General features: G+C 43.0%; 2 protein-coding genes across 32 annotated transcripts in view; one reads left to right on the forward strand and one right to left on the reverse strand.

Annotated features, from left to right (window-relative positions):
* Positions 1 to 15,389, forward strand: part of GPR161 (G protein-coupled receptor 161) — a 77,822-nt gene extending 62,433 nt beyond the window's left edge. For 6 of the 11 annotated variants that reach the window (XM_081489216.1, XM_081489220.1, XM_081489217.1 and 3 more), the window contains 2 exons: positions 398 to 517; positions 2,687 to 3,117. In XM_081489216.1, coding sequence (XP_081345342.1) covers positions 398 to 517; positions 2,687 to 2,952 — 386 coding nt within the window. In that variant the 3' untranslated portion in view covers positions 2,953 to 3,117. Of the gene's footprint in view, positions 1 to 397; positions 518 to 1,131; positions 1,289 to 2,686; positions 3,118 to 11,272; positions 13,671 to 15,316 lie in introns of those variants that run through there. The other 5 variants (XR_014053378.1, XR_014053377.1, XM_081489219.1 and 2 more) reach the window with 3 other exon arrangements.
* The window catches only part of DCAF6 (DDB1 and CUL4 associated factor 6), a 174,509-nt gene continuing 163,270 nt past the window's right edge, over positions 13,300 to 24,538 (reverse strand). For all 21 annotated transcript variants that reach the window (XR_014053375.1, XM_081489207.1, XM_081489211.1 and 18 more), the window contains 2 exons: positions 22,207 to 22,312; positions 13,300 to 13,766 (listed from right to left, as the gene is read on the reverse strand). Coding sequence is in view for 20 of the 21 variants with exons in the window: in XM_081489207.1 (XP_081345333.1) it covers positions 13,702 to 13,766; positions 22,207 to 22,312 (171 nt within the window). In the remaining variant the exon portion in view is untranslated. The remainder of the gene's footprint in view (positions 13,767 to 22,206; positions 22,313 to 24,538) is intronic.

Below are 24,538 nucleotides of genomic sequence, written 5' to 3' on the forward strand. Positions count from 1 at the left end.
ATATTTTAACTAGAATGATAGAAATTCAAACTGTAAGAAAAATCACTCTGAACACAAAGCCCCTTTAATAATGCCTCCCTCCTCCACTCAGCCTGACTCCCCTTCCCCAATCCAGGTCTGGCTGACTCAGCACTTCTGAGTGTGTGATCTGGCTGTAACCCATCCACTTGGATAACATTGCTGTTTTTGGTGTGCCTGAAAAGCAGCCTGCAAACTCCCTGAAATGGGACGAGAGACACTGTGTGTCCTGGACAAAGCTGCAGGGCAGTTGGTTGTACCTGGTTGTGGGTTTGAATAAATGGGAGAGGGATGCAAGGGATGTGTAGAGAGGGTGGGAAAGAAGGTGAGAGGATTTGGTGTTGCCAGTTAGAGGTGCAGAATTTGCCCTTGGTTTCAGGAACAGATGTCATGCTGCTTGAAGACTACACATCAGATGACAACCCTCTCTCCCATGACATGTGCCCACCCAAGAGGAGGAGCTCAGTGACATTTGAAGATGAAGTGGAACAAATCAAAGGTTTGGTTTCTGTGACTGATGGCTTCAAGGAGATGGGGAAGTGAAAGGATCTTAGGACAATTCCTTGGCTGAGCCTGCCCCCACGCCCAGCATGCTAGGGGCTCCACCTTTGTCCATCCCCAACGTCACTTCTGACCCCTCTCTCACCTGAGTCCTTACGCCTCTAACCCTCAGAGCAAACAGCGTCTAAGGCTGGGCAAGCGGTGGGCCGCATAGACATACACAATCACACACACACACATACACACACACAGCTGATTCCCATCTCTTCCCTCAGGAAGTTACCTGACTAGATACAATAGCTTCTGAGCCCTCCAAAGCTTCTTTCCCTGATGGGTACTGTATGGCTATGAATCTGAACTTGGCCTCTCTGAGCCTCAGCTTCCATGTGTGGAAGATGAAAATAATGGCCCAGTAAGTGCTCCAACTTCACGGCAGGGGAAGCTGCCACCTCAATGGTCTTGCCCTCTTGAGGGTGATGGGGGCCCCTGGGTCCTGTGAGAGGAATGAGTTCTGCTATAATCCAGTTCCTGCATTTTTCACTCCATCTGTTCTGAACTCAACCCTCAGCACTCTAGTTGCCTCTGGAACCTGGGGTCTTGTTTCCCTTCCAGATACTCTGACTAGAAGTGTCATCCAGGCTGCCCACAGATGGAAAAATCTCTTTTCCTCTGAATGAGTGTGACGGAGGAGTCTGGGGACTTTGATATAATTTCTTCAGAAATGCTGACTATGAAAATAAATATGGGCCATATCAAAGTTTTATCTTCATAATTCGTCCTATCTTTTCTACCACTCCCCACCCTGATTCCAGATGAATGGAAGGGTTCATCATGGATGTCAAGGAGGCAGATATCAAATCGCCTGTTTTATGGGGAAAGTAGATTCAAGAACAGAGCTTGGATTAGCAGCCTCATGGGCCTTATAATATGTTACTCCAAAATTAAAAAAAAATGGATTGAACCCTTCCCCAATCCACCCAGTCCACATATGGCCAAGCTCGCTCCATCAGCCTCCATGTTGGTGGACAACATACAGGCGCTCTTCTTTGCAGACAGTGCGAGGAGTAGGCACTTTTAAGACCACATCAGTCCTCCTGGGAGCGAGTGGCAGCGCAGGGAGAGGTCACAGGTTCCTCCCTTCTTTTCCTCTTGGAGTGTGGTGTGGAAGTTGCCTACTTCAAGCAACATGAAGATTAGGGGATAAGCTGTTCCCTCCAAAATGTCAGGAGAAAAATAGGCAGTGAGGTTAAAAGTCATCAGGATGTGAAAAAAGTCACCAGGATGTGAAATTGAAGCACCCCCCCCCACCACCACCACCTGTTCACTTAAGTTGTCAGGGATCCTAATCCTTGGGGAAAGGGCACCTGACTTCTAATGTCCTTCAAATCCTGAGGTTCTCCATGGCTCTGAGGAATCTCTGAGTGGGTGTGGAAAGGCCAGAGACAACATTCAGGTTTGTGGAAGTTTATAGCCAAAACTGCTACACATTCCAGGGAGGTGAAAGACCAGAGAACTCTTTCACAGATGTAAGTTAAGTGAAATCACTCAATCGTGTCCAACTCTTTGGGACCCCATGGACTATACAGTCCATGAAATTCTCCAGGCCAGAATACTGGAGTGGGTAGCCTTTCCCTTCTCCAGGGGATCTTCCCAACCCAGGGATCAAACTCAGGTCTCCCACATTGCAGGCAGATTCTTTACCAGCTGAGCCACCAGGGAAGCCCAAGAATATTGGAGTGGGTAGCCTGTCCCTTCTCCAGCGGATTTTTCTGACCCAGGAATCAAACCAAGATCCCCTGCATTGCGGGTAGATTCTTTACCAACTGAGCTATCAAGGAAGCCCAGTAGAAAGTATTTATCAAGCCTTTCCTACAAGCCAGACGTAAGCTAAAGCACCTTAGGAAGAACCGTTTAATTATCACAGGAACCCTATGACATGAGGGGTGTGCCATGATCTCTTTACAGATTAGAAAACTGAAATTAGATTAAATGACTTCTAAGATTTCCCAGATAGTAAGTAGGGAATGGTCGCCTAGGGACTCTAAACTCCAGAACACCCTTCACCTGTTTGTCTTCCCTCCCCAGGTCAGTAAAGCAACAGCAGGCCAATCCTTGGTAGCCATCAGTCCTGGCCCCTCACTAACCTTTTTTCTGCCTTCTCTCTTAGAAGCTGCCAAGAACCCTATTCTTCACGTGAAAGCTGATGTGCACAAGTCCCTGGACAGTTACGCAACCAGCTTGGCCAAAGCCATAGAGGCTGAAGCCAAAATCAACTTATTTGGGGAGGAGGCTTTGCCCGGGGTCTTGCTTACCGCTCGAACTGTCCCTGGAATTGGCTTTGGGAGCCGCCGAGGCAGCAGACCTCTTGCGTGTCAGAGGCTGCAGCTTCAGAGCATCGAAGAGGGCGATGTTTCAGCCACAGAGCAGAGATGAGGGTGGATGCCCTTTAGCATCTGTGCCAGGGCCCCGGGAGCAGCATCTGAGAAAACACTGAAAATAATGTCTGTAAGTGGCTTCAGTGTCTGTGTGAGACCACATGGGGGCTTCCTGTTGATCCCAGTGATGGGACCAGAGGCATTGAGAACACAAAACAAAGCAGATGGAAGTGTGGCTGAGACTTTGTGGGAGATGGGGTTTAGAGGGGGCTAGAGACCTCAGCTAGGCAGGAAACCACCATGTGGGTCACTTCCTCTTCTTCACAATCTGTGTCCTTGGGAGTCCAGCTATCCACTGTATCAGAGACCTCAGGACACTTTGGAGGATGGCACTTCCTTTATGTGGTTGATGCGGGCTGTGTGGGGTCATTGGTTCTACCCTAAATGGTCCCCAGAGGAGAACCCAGGAGCAAAATACCCCAGACCCATGTGTCCTGGGTACAACCTTGCCTGCACTGGAGCCATCTGCTGACTCTAGTAGGGAGTGTTTACCAGCCACTGGGCAGAGGCAACAGGTCTGGGGCTGCTGTTGCTGAGGACAGGACTGCCTCCCTATTGACCAGTTCTTTAAAAGAAAGGAGAAACCACTGTAAACGACAGGAGGAAGGAACAGATACCAGATGTTTCATTTCTAGAATTAAAGAAAAACAGCCTGTTTGGTTAGGAAGCACCTTCATCTTACGGACCTGAACAGGGCCGCGGGGCCAAGCACTGCCGAGAAGTAGAGTTACTGATATCGTTAGAGGGAATCCCCTTCACACAGGAAAATCCCATGGAATAGGTTCCGTATGTGATGCTTGATGTACTGTTTAGATTAGCTGGCCTCCAGGGAAAACTCCCATGGCCAGCAGCTACTATTTCCGTGCCCTGAATCGCTTAAGACAAGAAAGACTCGAAGGAACTCCGGACCTGGCATCAGCAACTGTGTGCCGGCCCGGTTCTGCCTTATGTTACTCGGGTCACTGGGACTCCCTGTCACCTCTGGGTCATCTGGAAAATGAGATAGGGATTGTGGAGTTGGACTGAATGGTGTGTGTGTCATCCAGTCGTGTCTGACTCTTTGTGGTCCCATGGACTGAATGGTGGCCAGGGTCCTTTCTAACTCTGATCTTTGATGTTCTCTGAATTTGTTAGGGGGAAAAAGTGACCCATCGATCAATATTTGCACAGCTTTTGGGTGTGATGTCTGATGGACATGTGAAACACTTCAGGCCTGATGTGTGGGCTGATCCAGTGTGTCTGTTTAGAGCACAGTCCTGACAGGATGCCAACCAGTAGGACACATAAATGGGTGCAGAGGGCGTGTCCTTAGAGGTGGAAAGTGGGGCCATGGATTGTTAGATCTCTCCCCGCCCCCCTTTGAGATGGGATGGCAGCTGAATGTGTGGGCTTGCAACCGTGGCTGTGGTGACTTGAACCACCTGTTCTTGACCTTCAGCCTAGATGATATCAGCCAAGTGTAGGTCTTTCCCTACTTCTGAATTCCAGGTGGTCAGCAGAGGATAGATTCTGAGATCTCCCGCATCTGTTATGAGGCAGCCATTTCAGAAAGTGCATCACCTTTGCAGTGTTTCACTGTGGTCTAACTAGTTCTCCTGGCACCCCACTCCAGTACTCTTGCCTGGAAAATCCGATGGACGGAGGAGCCTGGTAGGCTGCAGTCCATGGGGTCACTAAGAGTTGGACATGACTGAGCGACTTCACTTTCACTTTTCACTCTCATGCATTGGAGAAGGAAATGGCAACCCACTCCAGTGTTCTGGCCTGGAGAATCCCAGGGACGGGGGAGCCTGGTGGGCTGCCGCTTATGGGGTCGCACAGAGTCGGACACGACTGAAGCGACTTAGCAGCAGCAACTAGTTCTCCAGGAGGTAGTGTCTCTGCTGTGTGGCAGAGACCAGTGGTTGGCTGGTCCCTTTGTTTGCAGTTTACAAAAGACTTTTCCTGAGACCTGAGGGCTGCTACCTTCACAGTGATCAAATTTATCCAGTCTGCATTCTGGATGGAAAAGGGAAGAAGCAGAGGGCAGTTTCACCTGTGGGCTCTGCTGAGGTGATGTGCAGATCAGTCAGATTCTGCTCTCACTACTGGCTGGCATTCTTAAATCTGAGGGCATTTTTGCTTTCTGTATTTTTTCCTAGCATTTGTCCTTATCCAGTTTCTAGAGGGACCGTATACCTGAGCTTCTAGTATGCTCTAAGGTGGAACAGGGCAGGAACCTAGGATGAACCCCCGCCCTGACCCCATCCACCCCCATTAGGCCATTTTGAGTGCAACGAAGTGGCTTGCATCCCAGGAGTTGGAAAAGTGCTTTCCCTGGACTGTACTTGGCTGGGCTCGAAGGAGAGTCCTGAGACCTCCCAAGTTCTCACAGCCTGATCCCAGACTAGCTGAGATACACTAGATTTCATCCAAGCCAATCTAGAAATACTGTACATCCCAAAAGCATTCTCTACGTTTCCTCTTTTGCACTGAAGTCCATTCATTCATTCATCTACCAAGCACTGCACATCTAGCATGTGCAAGGCACCAAGCTAGTCTCTGTGAGTAATAACATTATAGCATTTTCACTCTAATGTAGAAAGAGACCTAGAGGAGACTGAGGCTAATAGCAAAGTCAAGTAATGGTTCTAGAAAGAACTGCAGGCTCTATAGGGAGGTGAATATTCCCAATTAGAAGGAGTTAGGAGTAGCACCCTATAGGAGGTGACTGAGTCAAGACTTAGAGGATATCTGGCAGCTAGAACCATTTCCTGCATATTTAGGAATTCAAATACTCCTTCTTCAGCCTGAGAAAGGAGCGCAAAAGGAAGTGAGTGGGGAGAGGACAAAGACACAGTCCCCATACACTGAGGTTTCTAGGAGGCAGTTTTGGGGACACTTGTCCTTAGTGCAAAAAGTCAAAACCCCAACTGCCCTTGCTGAACGCTGCCCCATTAGCTTTATTCTGCAGTGTAGCGGCAACCTAAGGCCTTCCTGAGGGGGCCGTGTGGGGAAGTGGTAGGTGGGACATTTGGCCACTTATTAACATAAAAACCTCAGTTCTGCATCTTCTAGTTTTGACAGGACCACCTGTAGGACTGTTGCCCATCTCTGCCTCTTTCGTCGAGATTACCACTTGACTAAGGTTATGGCCAACCTAGATAGCATGTTTAAAAGCAGAGACATTACTTTGCCAACAAAAGTCCGTCTAGTCAAGACTATGGTTTTTCCAGTGGTCATGTATGGATGTGAGAGTTGGACGGTGAAGAAAGCTGAGCGCTGCAGAATTGATGCTTTTGAACTGTGGTGTTGGAGAAGACTCTTGAGAGTTTGTTGGACTGCAAGGAGATCCAATCAATCCATCCTAAAAGAGATTAATCCTGGGTGTTCATTGGAAGGTCTGATGTTGAAGCTGAAGCTCCAATACTTTGGCCACCTCATGCGAAGGGTTGACTCATTGGAAAAGACCCTAATGCTGGGTAGGATTGGGGGCGGGAGGAGAAGGGGACGACAGAGGATGAGATGGTTGGATGGCCATCACCAACTTGATGAACATGGGTTTGGGTAGACTCCGGGAGTTGGTGATGGACAGAGAGGCCTGGCGTCCTGCAATTCATGGGGTCGCAGAGAGTCGGACACGACTGAGCGACTGAACTGAACTGAACTGAAGTGCCCCCCATGCTATCTTGCAGATACCAGGTTTGGGGGCTAGTGTGACCTGGAAGGCACGAAGTCCCAAACTACCAAGCACACAGGCTTTTTCCAGGCACCAATTCAGGGCCTTCGACGCTAGGTGGCAGCAGTGTGGCTGTGGTGTCACTGGCAGTTCCCAGTGGGAAAGAGCCAAGGATAAAGCTGAAGGCTTGTTTGCTTCTGGCTTAGAGCATCTCCTCTGAACTCCCGGTCTCCACTGCTGTCCTCAGCCTTTAAAGGGCCACCCAGCTAGCTTGCTTACACTACTCAGCTGTGTGATCTTAAACAAATCACTGCTGTAGAAATGGGGTTGAGGACTATAAGACAAGGGCCATCTGGTGCTAATGCTGCTAATGTTATTTGATTCTCATTTAAGGAGCTGCTGTGTAGTCTCTGAGCAACTGGCGAGACTAACTCAAGTATTTCCAATAGGACAAGGAATCCTGGGGTGGACAGGATAGGAGAGGGAGGAAAAAGGGCTTTGATACAGTGAGAGATAAGAAAGCTTTCTTAAAAGTGAACAATGCAAAGAAGTAGAGGAAAACAATAGAATAGGAAAGACTGGAGATCTCTTCAAGAAAATTAGAGATGCCAAGGGAACATTTCGTGCAAAGATGGGCACAACAAAGGACAGAAACAGTAAGGACCTAACAGAATAAGAGATTAAGAAGAGGTGGCAAGAATACACAGAACTGTACAAAAAAGGCCTTAATGGCCAGGACAACCAAGATGGTGTGGTCACTCATCTGGAGCCAGACATCCTGGAGTGTAGTTCGTAGTTTGTTACTACGAACAAAACTAGTGGAGCTGATGAATTCCAGCTGAGCTATTTCAAATCTAAAAGATAATGCTCTTAAAGTCCTGCACTCAACATGCCAGCAAATTTGGAAAACTCAGCAGTGGCCACAGGACTGGAAAAGGTCAGTTTTCATTTCAGTCCCAAAGAAAGGCAATGCCAGAGAATGTTCAAAGTACCGCACAATTGTACTCATTTTACATGCTAGCAAGGTAATGCTCAAAATCCATTGAAGTTAGACTTCAACAATACATGGACCGAGTACTTCCATATTTACAAGCTGGATTTAGAAAAAGCAGAGGAACCAGAGATCAAATTGCCAACATCCACTTGATCATAGCAAAAGCAAGGGAATTCAGAAAAACACATACTTCTGCTTCATTAACTATGCTAAAGCCTTTGATGATGGTATGGATCACAACAAACTGGAAAATTCTGAAAGAGATGGGAATACCAGACCATCTTACCTGCCTCCTGGGAAACATGTATGCAGGTCAAAAAGCAACAGGTAGAACTAGACATGGAAGAGCAGATTGATTCCAGATTGGGAGAGGAGTACATCAAGGCTGTATATTGTCACCCTGCTTATTTAACTTGTATGCAGAGTACATCATGCAAAATGCCGGGCTGGATGAAGCACAAGCTTCAAGATTGCCGGGAGAAATATCAATAACCTCAGATATGCAGATGACACCACCCTAATGACAGAAAGTGAAGAGGAACTAAAAGCCTCTTGAAAGTGAAAGAGGAGAGTGGAGAAAGCTGGCTTAAAACACAACATTCAAAAAACTAAGATCATGGAATCCAGTCCCATAACTTCATGGCAAGTAGATGGGTAACAAGTCGAAACAGTGACAGACTGGGCTCCAAAATCACTGCAGCTGGTGACTGCAGCCATGAAATTAAAAGACGCTTGCTCCTTGGAAGAAAAGCTAAGACAAACCTAGACAGCATATTAGGAAGCAGAGACATCACTGCTGACAGGTCCGTATAGTCAAAGCTATGGTTTTTCCAGTAGTCATGTATGGATATGAAAGGTGTATCATAAAGAAGGCTGAGCGCCAAAGAATTGATGCTTTTGAACTGTGGTGCTGGAGAAGACTCTGGAGAGTCCCTTGGACTGCAGGGAGATCCAACCAGTCAATCATAAAGGGTATGAATATTCATTGGAAGGACTGATGCTGAAGCTCCAATACTTCGGCCACCTGATGGAAAGAGTCGACTCACTGGAAAAGACCCTGGTGCTAGGAAAGATTGAGGCAGGAGAAGGGGATGACAGAGTATGAGATGGTTGAATGGCATCATCGACTCAATGGACATGAGTTTGAGGAAACTCCTGGGAGATAGTGAAGGACAGGGAGGCCTGGCATGCTGCAGTTCATGGGCTTGCAAAAAGTTGGACATGACTGAGCAATGAACAACAGCAACAGTGAGAGACCTTACTGGCTTGTTTAGATTTAATTAGGTGAGTATTTTTCTATCCTGACAGTTGGTCCTTGAAATATGTACAGATTAGACAGGTCTTTGGATGGACCACAGGATATATTCATGACAAGGGTTCAGCCTTAAGCCCCAGCTGTCTCCAGTCTAGAAGGAACTGTGGAGGTGATGTGGCTACAAAGGTTGAAGAAGGAAACTAGCATGTACTGAGTTACTACTGTGAACCTGACATGTTAAGATACTTGAGTGCCTGCTGTTGTGTGCTGGACATTATTAGGCACTTCCAAATGCTTTATCTCATTGCTTATCAGCTCAAATGTGATATAATGGGGATAGCACAGGATTTGCTATGGGAAGTTCTGGATTCAGATTCTACAGTCACTGGTTTAGTAAGTGTCCTTGGGCCAACTACTCAATCTTTGTGTATTGCAGTTTTCTCATCTATAAAATGAACTTTGTATTCATTTTATATGTGGCATTTTATATGTATTCATTTTATGTGGGTACACAGAATCCAAGAGGGTCTCCCTCCTAGGTGATAATGTGGATTAAGGCATTTAGCATAGTACCTGGGGCATAGTTGATACTGAGCCACTGCTACTTTTTCTCCACTCTGCAGGTGGGTGTAGTAGTTGCTTTACAGGGCTCTCAATGACAAGACTTGAGAATCTTGAAAAGATAACAGGTATCCTACATAAGCAGTGTTGAAGGTTGTTGCCATGGAACTGTCATGTTTGCTGTACAGTACAAAGGGACATGGTGAGAAAGGGGAAGGCACTAGAGGCGAGGGAGCAAAAGGTAACTAGCATTTGGGGTTCAGGAGATCAGAAGGAGTAGAACTGAGCTTTTCTGTTAATGGCCATTGAAGATGATGGAGTCCCAGGCTGGTGTGGCATTTGGAATCAAAGCGCAAGCTCAGCTCTGACCTCCCTTAAGGGACAGTCAGAAGGGACACTCTCCTGAGATGTGACCAGGCTTCTAAGGGCACCTCTATCCTCCAGTGACAGTGACTGCTTGGCAGTGGCCTTGGCACTTGGGTTCAGACTCTGTGACCCTCAGAGTCCCTGAGGGAAGAGGCAGTACCGGGGCAGGAGACTGTGCTACCACCCACAGGATACAGAGAACCCCGGTAAATTCCATGGGAGAGTGAAGACAAATCAGAATTTTCACCCTGAAGCAAAGGCAAGTGGCTGTGAGCACAGTAGTATGTGACTACAAGAGGGGGCAGAGCTGGATCATCCTGATTTGGGAAGGGGGACACACTTCAATCCAAGGAGGCCTCAGGGAAGTACAGAGACTTGTCCAAGGTCTCAAAGCGTCCTTGGCCATGTGACTGAGAGAAGGAAAAAGCCTGCTCTGCAGCTTGAGGAGGATGAGGGATAGTTGACAGTCATCATTAATAGAAGAATAAGGCCAGTGGGGCTTTATTGGATCGGTAGAAAAAACTATTGTAAACCAAGGAATTTGGGAGATTCAAATATCTGCTTGCCAGACCTATAAAAAACTGCAGGCCTAAGGAAAGTGATCAGATTCACTGGAAAGAATTCAAAGAACAAACTCAAATCTGCATGATTACCAAGAACACAGTTCTGCTCATTGTTATTTTTAGGACAACAAAATAGACAAAGCTGTTTTCATTTCCCTCAGAGAGCAATTCCCTGAGCAGTATTAATAGCTTAAGAATTAAAAGCCACTTATGTTTTTCCTTTTGACACTACCATTTTGAAATATCACTAATCATAGGTGAGTCAGACTTTCCCAGAGGAAAAGACAGTCCTGGGGAGGATCACAGGCCTGAGCAGCCACGGCCACACTGAGAGTGCAGGGGAAAGAGCCTGTGTGTGGCTGGAAATAGGTCTGTCAGTCAGTGATGCTTAAGAAACAAGAGTCCTATGCTGTGTTCTGAGAATGGACTCCTGGATGCAAAGGTGGTTAAAACCCAACCTTCAAGACAAAAACAAGCTGATTCAGAAATACAGTTCACTTGAAGTTTTTAGCCTTTTTTTTAAGATTAAAAAAATGCTTAGTGTTAGTCGCTGAGTCATATCTGACTCTCTGTGTCCCCATGGACTGTAGCCCACCAGGCTTCTCTGTCCATGGAATTCTCCAGGCAGCAGTACTAGAGTGGGTTGCCATTCCTTTCGTCCCAACCCAGGGATTGAACCTGAGTTTTCCTGCATTGTGGGCAGATTCTTCACTGTCTGAGCCATCAGGAAAGCACCCCCCTCCAAAGCTTAGGATCATTATAAATTAATATTTATAAACAAGTATATTTAGAATAATTTTGTTTACCTGATTAAATATCTGGTTTTTGGCTTGTGTAGAGCTGTGCAAATTGTGAATTTGTACTTATGGACTGTGGACTTTTCCAGGTGTCTCCTCCTTTACCTGTACCCTTTTTCTGCAGACTTTTCTCAAGCCTCCCTTCCCATGGGCTGAAGAGGAAGGAGACTGAGCCAACTACGGCAAAATCCATACCACAGTCACCTAGGTTTTTAATGAACTCCTGCAAGAAAATTAGATTCATGGAATACTGTTAAAAGACTGGGAAGTGACCAGGAAATACACAACAAACACTGTTAATTCTAAGTTTTAAAGGAGGATTAATGAAGAGCAGTGCTCTCTTGCTTGGTCTACCCCACAACCAAAGTCAAAGGGCGGATGGTAGAGATTATCAGACTTGGTACAACCTCAAGGCACAGAGCCTACCACCTTTATCTGACCCTGTACCTGCCAGCCCTAAAGCCATGTTCCTTTTTCTGAGTGGTTAAGTGAAACACTGAGATCCAGAGTCTAACTTGTGATCTTGGCATCCCCCCACACCCCAACAAACAGTGGATCATGGGAGTGGCCAGGACTCAACTCTGTCTCTGTATAATCTTTTCTCTTCACTGTCTTCTTGACTACTTGTCTGGCCTGTCCTTCTTTATAACCAATTGGTGATATGTGCTCAATCGTGTCCGACTGTGACCCCACAGACTAGCCCACCAGGCTCCTCTAGGCGAAATTCTCTCAGCAAGAATTCTGGAGTGGGTGCCATTTACCTCTTCCAAGGGACCTTCCCAACCCAGGGACTGAACCTGCGTCTCTTGCATTGACAGGCAGATTCTATACCACTGAGCCACCACAGAAGCCCTTTGTAACATACAGCGCAAAACTACAAAATCAGTAAAACTAAGGCATCTAATTCCTTGGACAAATACCACTTTTTAATGTTTGGGTTGCAGTTTTAGGTTCTTAGCAAAATTGAACCAGAAGTTCAGAATTCCTCCACTCCCAGCTGCCCAGCCTCCTTCACTGTCAATACCCTGTGCCAAGTGAACAAATATCATTGATTTTCTCCTGTTGTTTTTCCTGCCAGAGTCACCCTTAACCCCACTGAGTACTCCAGTCTGCTCTACTAGTTTTCCAGCACTTCTCTGTTCCTGTTCTAGTGGAACTGTTATTTTGTGTGCTGCTGTAACCTTTTCAGTTATTCTGTAAAGCCCTCCAACCTTCCATGTGGTGCCAACACAGCCCCTGGGACTTACAGGGTGAAACAGGACTACCTCCGTTTTAGGGAGGAGGAAACAGAAGCCCAGAGAAATCAGATGGCTTGAGCAGGTCACTTAACCATTTGGGAACCAGAAATAGACCCTAATGCTTTTTGAAAATCATGCAGCTGCCCTGTTTGGTTAAACATCTAATTCCTTTCCCACCATTTAGCTTATTCCTAATACAGATACATATGTGTCCTGCCCAGACTAAGAGCTAGACATTGAAGTCCAACTGAAGTTACTGAGCCAACTCGAGTTTTTTTTTCCTCTATCTAAAAAGCCATCTGTCTTCTCTTAGCAACACGTGTCCTTGGGTCTGCAGTCATCTTCTGGGAGGAGTCATCCCTGATCTCCACATGAGAATCTGGCCACACCTGTGAGTCTATTTATGGCTCAGTCAGAAACAGCAGCATGACAGTTTAGGGGATAGGAGAGAGAATTACTGAAGGGTGAAGTCTATAGGAACAGCTTCAGGTCATAACCTGTAAGATAAACCTGGATGTAGATGCTTAAGTTGGGTGAAGGTGGACACCAGCCAGGAGGAGGACCAGGAATTAGAAGACTGGATGGTCAACATTTTCAGCTGAAATCTAGAAGGTGGAGACAGGAAGGCCAGAAGCCAGAACTCTTCAGAACAAGCTTGTGCTAATAATATGTGAGTATCCATGATGCTCTGAGACTGCACAGGGACTAACCCCTGTACTTGGGTAATGAGGGACCACTAATCATGAAAGATGATCATTGGAAGTAAAGCACTTTGGAAGAAGAAATGAAAAAAAGGTCTTGTATGTAATTCTGTCACAGAGAAGTCAAAACAGAAAAGGTTATTAAATCTAGAAGAGATTTGGAAGACGAGTCAAGATAGCAAGGCATTAAATAAAAAGTCAAATTCAGGATATCGTAAAACAACCAACTTCTTTAATTAGAAAGCAATAAACATGCAAATGGCAAGTATAGACATTTCTTTGAACCAATATTTCCACTGTAATGAAAATTCCTCTTCAACATTGATCCAAGCTCCCACATCTGAAGGTTAGGGAAAATATTGCACTTTGCATTTTCTAGCACTCCTCACACATGGCAAAAAGTTTTTAAAACATTTTGCTAGTTTTGTTTTACACACACTCCCAAATTCATGCACACAATCATTCCAAACCAATGTTAGGTTATCCCCCCAAAAGGGAAAAACTCAAGAAAACCACAACCTTAAAATTGCACTAAAGCTCTGTAAAGAAAAAAATATATAATAAATGTCTTATACAAATTTCAGAACATCTAAGTGCTTGCCAGTAAGAGTTGATTATTCTTCATCCTCATTTTCATTCTCCTGACCAGAGCCTTCTGATCTGTCACTCTCCAACCGGTCTGGAAAACAAAGAAGACAAAAAAAAACAACCTTTAGTATTTCAATCAAAATAATTGTCAATGCCTTAAATAAAACTGATTAAAATGTGTACAATTTAAAATATCATCATGTAAAAATCAGCTCACAGCTATGTGTAGAAATTATTTTTGCCTCTAGAGGCAAAGAATAAAAGGAAACAGCACTATTAACTTAGAATATTCATGTAATTCTAAAGACAAAAAAAAATTACAAAGTAAAAACCCTAAAGATCTCGATCTATTGTGGTCTACTGCAATGATTTCAAACCGTGTTCCTTGGAGTCTAGGAGCCCTAGGAGTTATATCAGGTGTCACCAAAGGGAGTGAGAGGGAAGCTGTGCAAGAGAATCTGGGAATCATTCCCTAGTTGGCTCAGATGGTAAAGAATCTGTCTGCAATGCAGGAGACCCGGGATCAATCCCTGAGTCAGAAAGATCCCCTGGAGAGGGAAATGGCAAGCCACTCCAGTATTTTTGCCTAGAGAATCCCATGGACAGAGGAGCCTGGCAGGCTGCAGAGTTTGACACAACTGAAGCGACTTAGTACACAACACACATATTTCTGGTTATAAAAATATTTCTTAAATATCTGCTATGTTCCAGGATAGAGTGGTGACCAAAACAGTCACAGTCTCTTCTCTGTCCTCAAGGAGCTTATCTAGGTTGAACACTCAAAGGAGTGTACAATTACAAGTGTACAATTATAGCCTGGTGAGCCAGCATGGCATGTCCTCTCAAGTTCCATGATTTACATTTGCTGTCCCTCTGCATGGGACACTTTCACCTTAGTTCTTCAGCTATAAAGGTTATGCTTACTTATCTCAATACAACTATTTTTGCCTTTGTGAAACTTTCCCCAGACTTTCTCAGATACCCAACTTGCAGAATTATGAACTCTTTCAGGTTCCAGAATATTTTATATGTACCATATAATGATGATTCTAATTGCAGTACTAGTCTGTTTGCACATCTTGCAGACTGTGAGCTCCTGGGAGGGTAGGGGTTATTTCTTTTTATCTTTTATCCTCAGGGCCTAGTACAAGAGGTTCAATGAAGGTTTATCAAATAAATGAATATAAGTTTTACTAAGATAAGATATATTACATTAGGGTGTATAAAGAAGGCAACAGTATCAGATCACTACTGCCACTAGGATGGAACCCTTTCTATCACAGAAACACTTCTCCAGGGTAACCTGGGAGGGGTAAAGGTTAGACACAGTGGAAATAATTCAGGCTTCTCAACACCAAGAGAAGATGGAATCCTGAGATTTTACTATTCACAGGGGCTTAAATACTCCCAGTGGATTCTAAGTTGTCAACACCAGTATACAGAAGGGATGTAAGTTTAATTGTCCAAGTAAATGAAGATTAAATCCCCTCTACACCAACTCCATTTCAATGTCAAACTAAGGAGATAATATATATGTGTATATGATTTGTAACCTGGGTTATACAAGTTTTAGTTACTAATATATAAAAGTGTTCAATATACATTTGTAAGATAAAATAAGATTATAATAAATCTTCACAGGTCACTAAGGAATCTAAACAGAGTGGAAGACTTTCTGATCAATAAAAAGTTACCTAAGGGATGTGAGTATAAAGGAGATTATGCTATATTTATTGTGTGATATACTTTCATGGGAGAGAACAAAACATGAATTTGCTATTCTGCTTACCTAGAGTATCATAAGTAAGATACCTGTCATATTAGCGCAACATGTTTAAACAACGTCGGCATATTTTAAAATGTGCAGGATGACCCAGTTCTTTTTGGTTGTCACATTATGAATGAAGATGGGGAAATGGAGGGTTAAGATGAAATGTCACAGCCTTCAAATCAGGGAGTTTACAGCAGACATTAGAATTCTGCAAAGTCCAAAGCAAGCAACATGAAGTCGAGTGAGGGCCTAGGGTCTCTTATATAGGTCACAGAGTAACTGCCAGTGGCTTCTGGAATGAGGAAGAGGGCAGAATGGTTGTTCTTTTTTCAGATCTTTCTCACAAAACTCAGAGTCATCTCTCTCAGAATATAAACCCAGTTTTTTAAGAACAAAATTAAATGAAATCTTTTTGTCCACAGAGTACTACTGAGGTAATAAAACTGCAAGGCAGTTCAACACTTTCACAAATCTCTGGTTGGCAATTACAGGCCAAGGAGGGCTGAGAACACTGTGTTCTTTAAAATGAGAACTAGAAATAATGATGTAGAAAGCCACTGTTTTCAAAAGCAAGACAACACCAAGTTGCTATTATAAATAAGGTTTACATTTGTGGGAAGGCTCCTTTAATTCTCTTTTAGAAATACTTCTTTCTGAAATTATTTTTGATCAGGAAAAATATGAGATACTATTAGTAAGCTGGCTGGGGCTGGAGAGAGGGGACACCAGAGATATGAAAAAAATTACCCGAAGGAAACCTGTATTCCACAAAGAATCAATACAGTACTCCTGGTTAGCTAGAGATTTGATACTAGAAGTTTATTCATTAACTCACACATTCATTCACAAAACACTGACTGAGCAACTATTATGTCCTAGGCACTGTTGTTCTAGGAACTAGCTATCCAGCTGTGAATAAGACAAACTCGGTCTCTGGTCTTAATGAACTCACTTTCTAGAAAAGAAAAACAAAAAACAAGACAACGTATTTTTCTCCGTAAATCTGTGTAACAAGGCAACAAATAAATGAAGTTAGAACACGTACCTGAGGAAAAACAGGCAGTGACTAGAGAGTGAGTGATGAGAAGCAGGGTCTGCACATTAAGCAACTTCACACTGAGTGACTAGGGAACACTTTTCTAAGGAGGTGACACTGCAGCTGAAACCTAAACTGTATGTTCAGTTATTAGTGAAGTTGGTGAACAAAGCTGCCTAAAAGGCAGAGAAACAGCCAGTAAAAAGGTCCTAAATATGCTAATAAGTTTTATGAGTCTGAGGAGGAAAGCAGTCACTTATGGCTAAAATGTAGTGAGTGAGCAGAAAACAAATGCGTCGACTCAGTAGCTCGCAGGTGTAGCTCTTGTAGACCAGAGTATGAAGTCTAGGTTTTACTTTATGAGCAGTGGGAAGCCCGAGAATTTTAAGCAAGGGTGACATAACCTAATGTACTTCTTTAAAAAGGGAGTTAGCAAACTATGGCCCCTGGGCAAACCCTCCCTTAGCCTATTTCTGTAAATAAAGTAGTATTAGGGCACAGCCATGCCCTTGATCTACATATTATCTATGGCTGCTTTTGCAACACAGTGTCACAAACCAGCAGCTTCAGCAGAAACCACATGGCCCACAAAGCCTGTCTACTCTCTGGGCATTTAAAGAAAAGGTTTACTAACCCACAAGCAAGGAGGGGTAAGAAAGCCTTCCGCAGCGATCAATGCAAAGAAATAAGACGAAAACAATAGAATGGGAAAGACTAGAGATCTCTTCAAGAAAATTAGAGATACCAAGGGAACATTTCATGCAAAGATGGGCACAATAAAGGACAGAAATGGTATTGACCTAACAGAAGCAGAAGACATTAAGAGGTGGCAAGAATACACAGAACTATACAAAAAAGAGCTTCATGACCCAGATAACCATGATGGTATGATCACTCACCTAGACCCAGACATCCTGGAGTGTGAAGTCGAGGGGGGCCTTAGGAAGCATCATTATGAACAAAGCTAGTAAACGTGATGGAATTCCAGTAGAGATATTTCAAATCCTAAAAGATGATGTTGCAAAAGTGCTGCACTCAATGTCAGCAAATTGGGAAAACTCAGCAGTGGCTGCAGAACTGGAAAAGGTCAGTTTTCATTCCAATCCCAAAGAAAGGCAATGCCAAAGAATGTTCATACTACTGCACAATTGCACTCATCTCACACGCTAACAAAATAATGCTCAAAATTCTCCAAGCCAGGCTTCAACAGAATGTGAACCGTGAACTTCCAGATGTTCAACCTGGTTTTAGAAAAGGCAGAGGAACAGAGATCAAACTGCCAACATTCATTGGATCATCGAAAAAGCAAGAGAGCTCCAGAAAAACATCTATTTCTGCTTTATTGACTATGCCAAAGCCTTTGACTATGGATCACAACGAACTGTGGAAAATTCTTAGAGATGGGAATACCAGACCACCTGACCTGCTTCCTGAGAAATCCGTATACAGGTCAAGAAGCAACAGGTAGAAATGGACATGGAACAACAGACTGGTTCCAAATCAGGAAAGGAGTACGTCAAGGCTGTATATTGTCACCCTGCTTATTTAACTTACATGCAGAGTACATCATGCGAAATGTCGGGCTGAATGAAGCACAAGCTGGAATCAAGACTGCTGGGAGAAATATCAATAACCTCAGATATGCAGATGACACCACCCTTATGGCAGAAAGCAAAGAAGAACTAAAGAGCCTCTTGATGAAAGAGGAGAGTGAAAAAGTTGGCTTAAAACTCAACACTCAGAAAACTAAGATCACGGCATCCAGTCCCATCACTTCATGGCAAATAGATGGGGAAACAATGGAGACAGTGACAGACTTTATTTTCTTGGGCTCCAACATCACTGCAGATGGTGACTGCAGCCATGAAATTAAAAGATGCTTTCTCTTTGGAAGAAAAGCTATGACCAACCTAGATAGCACATTAAAAAGCAGATACATTACTTTGCCAACAAAAGTCTGTCTAATCAAAGCTATGGTTTTTCTAGTAGTCATGTATGGATGTGAGAGTTGGACTATAAAGAAAGCTGAGTGCCCAAGAATTGATGCTTTTGAACTGTGGTGTTGGAGAAGACTCTTGAGAGTCCCTTGGACTGCAAGGAGATCAAACCAGTCCATCCTAAAAGAAATCAGTCCTGAATATTCCTTGGAAGTACTGATGCTGAAGCTGAAACTCCAACACTTTGGCCACCTGATGCGAAGAACTGACTCATTGGAAAAGACCCTGATGCTGGGAAAGACTGATGGCAGAAGGAGAAGGGGATGACAGAGGGTGAGATGGTTGGATTGCATCACTAACTCAATGGACATGAATTTGAGTAAGCTCCAGGAATTGGTGATGGACAGGGAAGCCTGGCCTGCTGCAGTCCATGGGGTCGCAGAGTCGGACACAACTGAGTGACTGAACTGAACTTACTGACCCACATTTTAGAAAAGCCTCCTCTGACTGCTGTGGAAATCAGACTATAGGAAGGTGAGAGCAGAAGTGGGGAGACCAAGATAGATGAATATAGATTGTATTCTGGAGTAAAGCTACCCTAATTGATGGAGTGAATCTGTACATGACTGGGTAAGTGCCTGTAAGTTCAGTGTGATGTTAGCTCTACAGATATGGCTGTCTAGATCTACATGTGCCATGTTCCAGAGGTATGAACGAATGCTTCAGGGTTTTATAAACCATGTTAACACTTTGGACTTTATCCTAAGAGCATGAGGAGGCACAGGAGAATTTTAAAGAGGGGAGTAAACTGAGTAGATTGTAACATATTCTAGAAGAGTTTGGAATGGTTCACACACTATCTCTCCAAAGCCTGTCAAAGCTTCTAGGAATCTCAGAACTGCCTTTATCTCTCATTAAGTTGCCTAAACTAAAAGCCTTTAGTACAGCATTCATAAGAATAATTTTGGGTGCTTTTTTAAAATGCAGAAGCTCAAATCCTATTCAGATAAAATGAATCAGGATCTTTAGTGAGTAGGAACCAGGTATTTGTAGTTTTGAAAAGGAGATTTAAAGCACACTCTTAATTAAAAATCACAACTGTAGCAGGATGGAGCTGACTTCCCAGGAAGCCTGTGGAGTAATGGAATGGCTGAAGTATTCTGTGGCTAGCTTGTGCTTCCACAATCAAAGTCTATTAGAAACTGTCCTTGAATATACAGACATCATTGTACTTGGAATACAAGACAATGAAGAAAAGGAGAGGAAAGGAGTAGCTGACTCATCAAATAACTAGATATCTTAAGAATAAAAGCAGTAGAAATAGCAACTCTTGGTTGCCTTTTCCTATCAAGGATTTTACCTAAGAGAAACAAGAGGGTGAGTTAGGTTGACTAAGCCAACTACAAAGTGTCTCCCTTTGATTGCTGGCAAAAAAAAAAAAAAAATAGAAGAAAGGGAACCTTTATATTATAAACATCTAATTCTAAAATCAAAGAAGGATAGTAATAACTGAGTTAACAAACCATTGATACATCAGCACCCATTTAAAATAGATTCTTGCACAAATGAAAGGAGAAACAGTTTCCTATAGGCAAACTCAGAAAGAGCCATTCACCAGATGAACTCTATATGAACAAGCAAATTTAGTTATCATCAGCAAATGTTTTTCCTGTTCTAGAAAATGGTGCCTCCTCAAATCTGAAGTCAAGTGAATTTTAAGTTACTGATTCTTATTGAAGAAAACAGATCAAAAGATGTCACAGTGAATAACATGGGGGCCAAAAGAAGTACTATGATAATATTCTGTTGGACTGCAAACATTCTCTGTTTCCGTTTTAGGTTTATTTTTTGTTTTGCTTTGACCATTTGTAATTTTTATTCTTTCCTTGTAATAGTTGATATTGACAATTTGAGGGTTTTCTTTCCAGCTCCTTTAATTACAGACATAAGGAGCTTCTTTCAATTTGTAGATGTACCACAATCTCTTCCAGGACTTAGACAAAAGCTATAAACTCTTTTTTTCTGCCAGGAATATTTATGTCTCCCTTCCCCACTCTCTGAGGAAATGATATGCAATCTGCCATTTATATAGACCTGAAACAGAAAGGTGAAAGTTGCTCAGTCATGTCTGACTCTTTGTGATCCCATGGACTGTAGCCCGCCAGGCTCTTCTGTCCATGGAATTCTCCAGGCCAGAATAGTAGAGCAAGTAGCCATTCCCTTCTCCAGAGGATCTTCCCAACGCAGGGATCGAACCCAGGACAGAAGTTATCCTAACCAAGAATGAGGATGGGAGGGGACAGCATGACTGTAAAGATTCTGAGGTAGGAAAGAGTTTGAGGTACCCGCAGATTTAGCAGCAGCAGCAGCAGCACAGAGGAGGAAGAAGGAACTGGCAACCCACTCCAGTGTTCTTGTCTGGAGAATCCTGTGGACAGAGGAGCCTGGTGGGCTGCTGTCCATAGGGCCGCAGAGAGTTGGACATGACTGAAGCGACTTAGCATGCATGCATGCATTGGAGAAGGAAATGGCAACCCACTCCAGTGTTCTTGCCTGGAGAATCCCAGGGACAGAGGAGCCTGGTCGGCTGCCGTCTATGGGGTCGCACAGAGTCGGACACGACTGAAGCGACTTAGCAGCAGCAGCAGAGAGGATGGAGAGAACAGAGAAGGAAAGAATGGACTAGAAAAGCAGTTTGAAATCAGGTCATCCAGAGGACTGAACGTCTTATTCATGACTTGAATATGTTCCTGCAACTGAAATTTGTAGGTAAAAGGGGAGTAAGTGCTTGGAAGCTAGTTTCAAATTCAGGCTTTACTGTTTATCAGCTGTGTGACCTGGAGTGAGTTATTAAAAATAATCTACTATGTAGAGGGCTGGAGCTAACTGAGGATAAATTTGTGAAATGATTGGTTTGCTGCCTGATTCATTAAAGGTATGCTATACATGGTTGTTGTTGTTATTAAATAATACTCAACATATAAAGAAATTTGTGTTATCAGTGAAGTGATAAACATTTTGTTTATAATGGATACTGGATACTTTCTGTTGTTATAAACACAGGTTATTCCATTCCTTCTTGAAAATTAGTTGTAATATAATGTAATTAAGTGTAATATGAAGTTTTGTATCTGAAGCACTGACCCCATGGTTTATCAACTAAAATAAACAAACAAAAATTTGAAAAATACATTGAGCTGTTTCAGTCTTTGTAGTAATACATTTATTTTTGTCTGGCTGTGATTGATTTTGGCCAAATGTATCATTAAAAGGTATTTACTATAACACATCTTAAGGTTTATGGTATGATATTCCACTCTGAGACGAAAACCATAGCTGATAAAAGTGACGTCATCTTTTCATTATGACAATTCAATAAAGTTGGCTCATGGGGATACAAATTACTGTATTAAGATCAAGAATTCATACCACTCAGTTCAAAAGTTAAGCTGCCTTCTATGTAGTCTGAGAGGACCTAATGCCAGCAAGAAATAAACTTCTTGTGTTAAAAAAAAAAAAAGCTAAGGCCAAAGAAAAGTTGGCCTTGATTTTATAATTTAAGGAAATTAATAAAATCTCTTTATTTTTTGGCTGCAGCATGTGGGATCTTAAGTTTCCCAACCAGGTATCAAACCCCTGACCCTTGCAGTGAAAGTGCAAGTGCTAGCCACTGGACTGGTAGGAAATCCCTTTTTTCTCCCTTAAATATAAATCCCTTTAACATCAATCTTAAATAATGTTTTTTCAAATATAATAATGATTTTAATAGCACACTGACAGTTCTTACCAGCTCGAATATGGTTCAGTGAAGCCAACATCCTCAACATGAAAGAGGCTGGAACTGTAATGGTATTTCTAGTCTCTTCCAGCATGAGTTCATTTCGAGTTATAACCTATGAGGCAAGTTAAATAACCATGTCAAAGATCATAGAATAACTGTATGTTTTCCTTAGATACTAGGAGAACTGTAAAGAATTAACAGGAATTACTTCATTCTTCACATATATCTATATGAGTCTATATTACAATCTTAAGGCTACCCAATGCCAAATAATTACTTTAGTTTGTAATCAACAGAGTAAGATCAGAGAACACTACTCTTGAACTGGAAGAAAGACAAAGGTCAAACCCTGAGGCTACCTGAAACATGTAAGAATTCAATTTACTTTTACTTATAATTTGTTTATAAAAGCAGGGCAGTCTACTTTGTGTCCGCTTATTATTTTTTCCCTCTAGTGGAACTGATATTTTTAGTGAGAGCACTGTTAAATTATTATCCCTGGGTCATTTGGGCCCCTCAAGGAAAATGTTACGTTAACTTCAAAGTTAACTTCAAAAATAAACCTTTGGAGGAGAGTTACCAATGAACTGTGTCTTAAGTATGAAGAATAGGACTAAAGAACATCCATGAACATCTAGGGATTTAATGTATAATTATACGCAAAGGAAAAAAAGATGAAACCAAAGGGAATGGCAAAGGAAAAACACAAAGAAAGGAAGGAAAGCAGTAGAGGAAGAAAAGACACTAATCTGATCAGCAATCCCCCAATGACATTACATTTTCAACTCATTAGGGTGCCCCACAGGGCCCTATACAACCCAACCGCATTTATTAGTCCAACTGAACTGCTTTCTTATGTGTCCTCTAGGTTTCAGCACACTGATGGCTCATCTACCTTACAGTAACTCGAGACACACTGATCCTTCTGTCTCAAATGTTCCTTTGATCCTGGTCTGCCCAGTAAACTCAGTCCAATTCTGATTTCCTCTGTGACGACCTTCCCATCCCATTTACTCCAATTGAAAATTCCTTTCTACGAGTTTCCAGAACACTATGTGTACATTTCTGACACTGACCACATTGTATTCTAGTTGTTCATATGTCTTTTTTTTCCCACTAGTCTTTGGGTTCTGAAGGAAGGGGTTTATCTTTTTAAATTTAGGACTCTACCTGATATAGGAACTTCCTATGTGGCACCTGTTTGCCAATACAGGAGACAAAAGAGACTTGGGTTCGATAGCTGGGTTGGGAAGACCCCCTAGAGTAGCAAATAGCAACCCACTTCAGTATTCTTACTTGGAAAATTCCATGGACAAAGGGGCCTTAAGTGTTTAATATCGGTCTATTGACATAATGAGTAAAAATATATGTGGGAATCTCACTATGAACTGTCAACCATGGTCTAGAGAACGAGTTTTTCAATTTACTAATATATATTTTTTTTAATTTACTAATATTTTTAGCAATGCACCCCTTATTGTTTTAAGAGAGGGCTGTTGTTGTTCAGTTGCCAAGTCCTGTCCAACTTTTTGCAACCCATGGACTACAGCATGCCAGGCTCCTTCACTATCTCCCAGAGTTTGCTCAAATTCATGTCCATTGAGTTGGTGATGATATCCAACCATCTCATACTCTGTCTCCTCCTTCTCCTACCCTCAATTTTCCCCAGCATCATGGTCTTTTCCAATGAGTCAGCTATTCACCTCAGGTGGCCAAAGTATTGGAGTTTCAGCTTCAGCATCAGTCCTTCCAATGAATAGTCAGGACTGATATCCTTAAGGGTTGACTGGTTTGATTTCCTTGCAGTCCAGGGGACTCTCAAGAGTCTTCTTCAACACCACAGTTGAAAAGCATTACTTTTTTGGTGCTCAGCCTTCTTTATGGTTCAACACTCATATCCATACATGACAACTGGAAAAACCATAGCTCTGATTATATGGACCTTTATCATCAAAATGATATCTCTGCTTTTTAATACACTGTCTAGGTTTGTTACTGTTTTCTTTCCAAGGAGCAAGCATCTTTCAATTTTATGGCTGCAGTCACTGTCCACAAGTGATTTTGGAGCCAAACAAAATATAATTTGTCACTGCTTCCACTTTTCTCCATCAAGCTGCCATGAAATGATGGGACTGGATGCCATGTTCTGTTTTTTAAATGTTGAGTTTTAAGCCAGCTTTTTCCCTCTCCTCTTTTATCCTCATCAACAGGCTCTTTAGTTCAGTTCAGTTCAGTCACTCAGTCGTTTCTGATTTTCTGCAACCCCATGGACTGCAACATGCCAGGCTTCCCCATTCATCACCAACTCCCGGAGCTTATTCAGACTCATGGCCAAGGA

The sequence above is a fragment of the Giraffa tippelskirchi genome, chromosome 5 (genome assembly GCF_054371585.1).
Source record: "Giraffa tippelskirchi isolate mGirTip1 chromosome 5, T2T-mGirTip1v1.2.pri, whole genome shotgun sequence".
In the NCBI taxonomy this organism is placed as follows: domain Eukaryota; kingdom Metazoa; phylum Chordata; class Mammalia; order Artiodactyla; family Giraffidae; genus Giraffa; species Giraffa tippelskirchi.